This window comes from Leiobunum rupestre, chromosome 2 (genome assembly GCF_980474605.1).
Source record: "Leiobunum rupestre chromosome 2, qqLeiRupe1.1.hap1, whole genome shotgun sequence".
In the NCBI taxonomy this organism is placed as follows: Eukaryota; Metazoa; Arthropoda; class Arachnida; order Opiliones; family Sclerosomatidae; genus Leiobunum; species Leiobunum rupestre.
Window position 1 is genome coordinate 35,919,555 of NC_143385.1, and position 7,134 is coordinate 35,926,688.

The following is a 7,134-nucleotide window of genomic DNA, read 5'->3' on the forward strand; positions in this document are numbered from 1 at the left end:
TCCGATTCTTCTTTTATTTTATTACAAGATAAATGAGTCATTAAATGTTGTTTGAAACCTCTCACGGACTGGTATCGTTCCTCACATATCCAGCATTTCTTTGGTACCCTAAGTGGAGACATCTTTCTCTTTCCCATAGCGGCTGGCTTATGAAAACAACAACGCATCTATGAAAATTATTTCACGACTTGTGACGTAGTTTATATCACATGATCTGTTGAAAAAAAATGAAAGCTGAAGGAAGCCTACAGAATTGAAAAAACAAACTATATCTCGAAATGGATTTTCCAATGGAGTCACGAAATGCTTTTGGAAATACTGGGTACTTAAAGGTGACGAATTAGGTACTTTCATAGCGACGGCGATAGTAAAATATCCATTTTTATTTCAAAGTGTGATCCCGAGTTTGGTAATTGCTACGATGCTTGGATAACGCCGCCATCTTTTTCATTTTTAAACAAGTGGTCGAATGTTATATTTACACCTTCAGTTACGTTAGATTAATAAAATACACCACCTGTACAATATTCTTAAAACCGTTACGAAAATTAAACCAAAATGGTTTGCAACGAAATAGAAACACCTGCTAGAGTTTCCAACGCGTCCCGCTAGGGGTTATAAAATGTCAGAGTAGTTACATTTACACCTTCAGTTACGTTAGATTAAAAAATTAACCACCTGTACATTATTCTTAAAATCCGTTACGAAAATTAAACCAAAATGGTTTGCAACGAAATAGAAACAGATGCTAGAGTTTCCAACACGTCCCGCTAGGGGTTATAAAACGTCAGAGTAGTTACATTTACACCTTCAGTTACGTTAGATTAATAAAATTAACCACCTGTACATTATTCTTAAAATCCGTTACGAAAATTAAACCAAAATGGTTTGCAACGAAATAGAAACACCTGCTTGATTTTCCAACGCGTTTCCCCTAGGGGGTTTTAGGTAGTATATATATCCTTTAGTCGCCCGAATCTAGCAATCCTGACCCTAGTGAACCTTCCCGGAGTAACAAAAATGTAAGTTTCTATAGGTGTTTTTTTATTGTTACAAATACTTAGTTTTTTTTCAGGGAATCGTTTTTAGCCGTACACATTCTTTTTGCCATGATTTGGCCTAAAAATAAATATACGTCATCAAAACGATTTTTAGTAAAAGAGGTAATTTTTAAAGTTTTATATTTAATGATTTATATAGTAATTAGTATAGTATTTATTGTAATAGTTAGTGTAGGGAGCTGTTGGCAGGGCGTGCCACCACCCTCCTACGCATTGTAACCCGGCCACCTAAATTAATGGCTTCAAAAGTCGTTTGATGACTTCGGCCTATGGTGGTGCCTTGGGTATTAGCCTAGTTGATTATTATTATTATTATTATATTTAAAGTTCCATATAAACCTTACAGATTGGATACAAAACTTCAGATGGTCGCGAAGACCTCATTGTTATTCGAACACCGGCTGCTCAAAAATATTCGGGGGATACAAACCGCAAAATGAACGCGATTAGCAACCATGTCAATAAGCTTACCAGGGCTCAGGGACAATACGATATTGAGGCCGTCGATCGCCATGTTTTAAATATAGCGCGACTGGCCGAATACGTTATTGTCAAAGAAAGGCAAACCAAAGAGTACCTGGGAAACTTTATCGACTTAGATCGAATAATTGTCTTTACGCACATCGTATACATTTTCCTCAAAATATCAGTTTTACCCATAAAATTTAATATTACCGCTTATAAATCCTAGTAAATATAATGCATTTATACATTGACACTATACGAAATATTTACATAACAAGGTAGGTTCGCGCTCATGAAATTTAAATAATAGTAAACTTTGTAGGGTAAATCACTTGACTTTGTAATGGATATTTCAATAACCGTTCGTCATTTCAATAGATCAATGACGGTTTGAATTAATACTGTGGTATCTTAGGTATAATTAACAACGTTTGCATAAAGATTGATTATAAAAAGTCGTTTTTCACCACTAGGGGTAAACTGAACTCTTATAAACGATCGTTGTTCGATTATTATTAAAGAGCATTATAGTTTAACCACCAGGGGTAAATTAAGAACTTAGTGGCAGCACACACTACCCTGATTGTAACGACTGCATTATTAATGTAAGCAATGTTAAAATACTTGACCAACGAATGTTCCTGTATGTTAGTTTAATGTTGATATTTTGGTTAATATTGCAGTAAAAAGCTAAGCCTAACAAATACGTTGTCGTCAAAACTCGGACCAAAAGCTATAACTTGTTACTGAAAACATTTATACTTTCTGTTATGATCTCCCGCGTATTGACTTAGTAATAATGGTTAAACGTATTTTATAGCGTCATATGAAATAATGGGCGGAAATAACTTACTGGCAGGTGTTTTCGGTATTGAGTGTGGCGGCTGAAAGGGTAATTTTGGACTGTTTGGTCCCGTTTGAGAGTCATTATAATTGAACTATACTTGATTAGTTTGAATAAAGTTTAACATATTGGAAGAAATGCCTTTCTTCGAAGAGTACCCTTTAATAACGCTCGTCTGTTTAACTATATATTTGGTTTTTTTTCTTGTGCCAGGTGTTTTGAAAACCATAACCACTAGGTAGCGGTTTTTAAGTTACAGCTAGGTGACGCCAGTTACAATTAACCGCTAGGTGACGACAGCGGCCGCTACGTGACGCCGGTTACATTTTACACCAGCTAAATGTTTTACCAGATTTAAATACGTAAAATGCATTTTGAAAGAAAAAGAATAGAGAGTTTCAACTCAAATTTTCCGGCAACCTTTTTAAATGTAAACTAGTTGGCAAACGCCGGCTTTTTTACACTGGGCATAAAAATATTGTCATGTGTTTCTGTTGTGATGGTTTGGTTAACGATTGGAAAGAGGGGAATGTACCTTTACTAATTCACATCCAACGGTTCCCGAATTGCAAATTTGTTCAGGATGAAACTACGGATAACATTCCCGTGCTTCGCGAAACGAACGATCCATGGCATTTACGACCTATGCGATCTGAATTTCTAAGATTACAGTCGTTTAAGGATTTTCCGATTGATTATATAGACGTGAGAGATTTAGCACAAGCAGGTCTCTTCTACACGTATAACAAAGATTGTGTCAAGTGCTTCTGTTGTGCTGGAGAGCTATTATTTTGGGACAAGAACGATATTCCGATGGAAGAGCACGCTAAATATTACCCGAGATGTAAATTCGTTTTAAACCAGAACTGCAGAAACATACCATACGAGTATGATTCAAATCAAGCGCCCTATTCAAGCACTAACGAGAAGGCTCTGGTCTATAGCTTAATTACTCATGTCATTGAAACTCTAGATCGGAAAAAATCTAGACCATTTTGTAGCATTTTATAATTTTCAACCAGAAACAATTAAATGAGTATTAAAATGTAGACGTTAAATCAATACAACTTTGTGAGCGAGTGTCTTTCCCCTCGTTTTCAACATATTAAAACTGATATACGAAAAGACTATTCTGAACGCGTTGGTAAGGAAATTTTAAATGATGTACAATTAAAATAACCTAACTATTTTCTGACGTTACGCATCGTCGCTAGGCCTAAAGTAGTGCCTGTCCTGAGGAGGATTTTTTGAAAATAAACTGAAACTATTATTATCATGGTTCCTCGTGTATATAATTTGCTAGTGTACACCAATTTTTCGTATGGTATAATAACAAAGAACACATTTACTAATAAAAAATTTAATTATAAACTGAAAATGTTTTTCAAATATATTACATCATTTAAACAATGATCAATCAAATCCCTTACGTCAAATGGACAATAACCTATAAATTGTTCCAAAAAATCTTTTTCCACTTGGTGATCCTCAGAAATACGAAACGCGGCGTAAATTTCTATAAAGTCACAGGGGACTTGCTTCTGTAATGGTTTATAACCCGCTTGAAATTTCGAAAAATTGTCGACCAAAACACTAAACATTAGGTCTATAACCGGTACGCTTTGTTTTAACAGACTTAACTGTTCATCTATACGCACTTTAATTTCATTTAAAGCTAGCACTTGCGCTGCATTAAGTGATAGACTGGCTGATAAGTTTATTTCGTATTCCAAATATTTTTGAGTAAACGGCATCAAATTCCATGAAAATCTTCCTCCCGAACAAGAAACTTCGAAATTGTGTTCAAAAGTGCAATCGGAATAAGGTTCGACGGTCGGAATTGGCAGATAAATCTTTTTTATTGTTGTTTTGTTTAGATTTTCAATGACGGAAGACCATTCTTTTGTAAGGGCCTCCCATGTTTCCAAGGCAATGTCCGTACTTTGAGCTCCATTAGAAATGTAAATACCTGGCTCTTTGTTAAATATTGATACGGTCACTACCAATCTAGTGGGCGATTGTAACGTCAGATAAACTAAAATAAAATACCTGTTAAATAAAATTAAAGTTTAAAAAGTTTTAACGTACCTTTTTAAAGGACCTTTTATTATCGAATTAATTCAACTATAAAATTTTGTCCTTGTATAAAACGTGCAGGAACTTTTTAATAGCTCGCGGCCTAGCTTCCTCGGCGAAAAACTTTTACTCTCTCTCTCTCTCTCTCGACGTCGCGCTTTTCGGGGAACCTCGCTTCTTCGGCGACACACTCTCTCTGCGCTTTCGGGGAATCTCGTTAAAACGCTCTCTCCACGGCGGTGTGGCGCGCGTTTTTATCTCACGCCGAAATAATCAGCTGGTGAAACTCCGCTTGAATGAGGGAGGTGTGTCAATTTATACCAAACGCTTTTGGGCCAAGTCCTCCTGCATATTTTTTTAATGTTAAATAATTACACCTTAAAAATTTAGTGATACGTAACAATAAGTTTGCCTCTTTTTGATCAGTGTGTTGCTTTATTTTTATACAACCTATTATACAATTTTTATACAACTTTATTACGTGTTATAAGATAATTTTTAACTCGGAACCTAGAAATGAAAAATGCTATTAGAATTGTAATTTTTTTTCGGAACCTAATGTTTTACCTCCTTCTACTACGATGGTGATTCCCGGAGCTGTAATAAAAATTAAAAATTAAAAATGAGAAACATGATAGTTTTGTTTTATAATTACCATTTCGAAGATCAAGCTCCCTAGGTTTGTTCGCTGGAGGTTCCGGGTTTGTCGGAGATGTGGCTGGTGGCGATTCGGTCGGGTTGTCCTGTTTCCCGGGATATAATTCTAGAGGATTACCCTCTATACTTTTTACATAAGTGGCCACTTGCCTCGCCTTTTCATAGGCGCACACATTTCTGTAAAATAAGAAATACTATATATTTTTTCCCGACAAAAGATGGCGGTCATTGATTTTTACCGCGTATGGTCGTTGTTAAAATGGTGGTGAAATTTTCCCGGCTGTAGCTCTAAATCGGGGAAATTAGGACACTCGAATCTCGTGGCCACAATTATTCGATCTAAGTCGATAAAGTTTCCCAGGTACTCTTTGGTTTGCCTTTCTTTGACAATAACGTATTCGGCCCCTCGCGCTATATTTAAAACATGGCGATCGACGGCCTCAATATCGTATTGTCCCTGAGCCCTGGTAAGCTTATTGACATGGTTGCTAATCGCGTTCATTTTGCGGTTTGTATCCCCCGAATATTTTTGAGCAGCCGGTGTTCGAAAAACAATGAGGTCTTCGCGACCATCTGAAGTTTTGTATCAAATCTGTAAGGTTTATATGGAACTTTAAATATAATAATAATAATAATCAACTAGGCTAATACCCAAGGCACCACCATAGGCCGAAGTCATCAAACGACTTTTGAAGCCATTAATTTCGGTGGCCGGGTTACAATGCGTAGGAGGGTGGTGGCACGCCCTGCCAACAGCTCCCTACACTAACTATTACAATAAATACTATACTAATTACTTTATAAATCATTAAATATAAAACTTAAAAAATTACCTCTTTTACTAAAAATCGTTTTGATGACGTATATTTATTTTTAGGCCAAATCATGGCAAAAAGAATGTGTACGGCTATAAACGATTCCCTGAAAAAAAACTAAGTATTTGTAACAATAAAAAAAACACCTATAGAAACTTACATTTTTGTTACTCCGGGAAGGTTCACTATGGTCAGGATTGCTAGATTCGGGCGACTAAAGGATATATATACTACCTAAAACCCCCTAGGGGGAACGCGTTGGAAAATCAAGCAGGTGTTTCTATTTCGTTGCAAACCATTTTGGTTTAATTTTCGTAACGGATTTTAAGAATAATGTACAGGTGGTTAATTTTATTAATCTAACGTAACTGAAGGTGGAAATGTAACTACTCTGACGTTTTATAACCCTTAGCGGGACGCGTTGGAAACTCTAGCATCTGTTTCTATTTCGTTGCAAACCATTTTGGTTTAATTTTCGTAACGGATTTTAAGAATAATGTACAGGTGGTTAATTTTTTTAATCTAACGTAACTGAAGGTGTAAATGTAACTATTCTGACGTTTTATAACCCCTAGCGGGACGCGTTGGAAACTCTAGCATCTGTTTCTATTTCGTTGCAAACCATTTTGGTTTAATTTTCGTAACGGATTTTAAGAATAATGTACAGGTGGTTAATTTTATTAATCTAACGTAACTGAAGGTGGAAATGTAACTACTCTGACGTTTTATAACCCTTAGCGGGACGCGTTGGAAACTCTAGCATCTGTTTCTATTTCGTTGCAAACCATTTTGGTTTAATTTTCGTAACGGATTTTAAGAATAATGTACAGGTGGTTAATTTTTTTAATCTAACGTAACTGAAGGTGTAAATGTAACTACTCTGACATTTTATAACCCCTAGCGCGACGCGTTGGAAAATCAAGCAGGTGTTTCTATTTCGTTGCAAACCATTTTGGTTTAATTTTCGTAACGGATTTTAAGAATAATGTACAGGTGGTTAATTTTATTAATATAACGTAACTGAAGGTGTAAATGTAACTATTCTGACGTTTTATAACCCCTAGCGGGACGCGTTGGAAACTCTAGCATCTGTTTCTATTTCGTTGCAAACCATTTTGGTTTAATTTTCGTAACGGATTTTAAGAATAATGTACAGGTGGTTAATTTTATTAATCTAACGTAACTGAAGGTGGAAATGTAACTACTCTGACGTTTT

At 35.8% G+C, this 7,134-nt stretch overlaps 1 protein-coding gene across 1 annotated transcript; it reads left to right on the top strand.

Annotated features, from left to right (window-relative positions):
• Positions 1-2,853: 2,853 nt before the first annotated feature.
• Positions 2,854-3,381, top strand: LOC149957443 (baculoviral IAP repeat-containing protein 7-B-like). The gene has a single exon (XM_090167034.1). The coding sequence runs from the start codon at positions 2,854-2,856 to the stop codon at positions 3,379-3,381; it is 528 nt and encodes a 175-aa protein (XP_090023160.1).
• Positions 3,382-7,134: the final 3,753 nt, after the last annotated feature.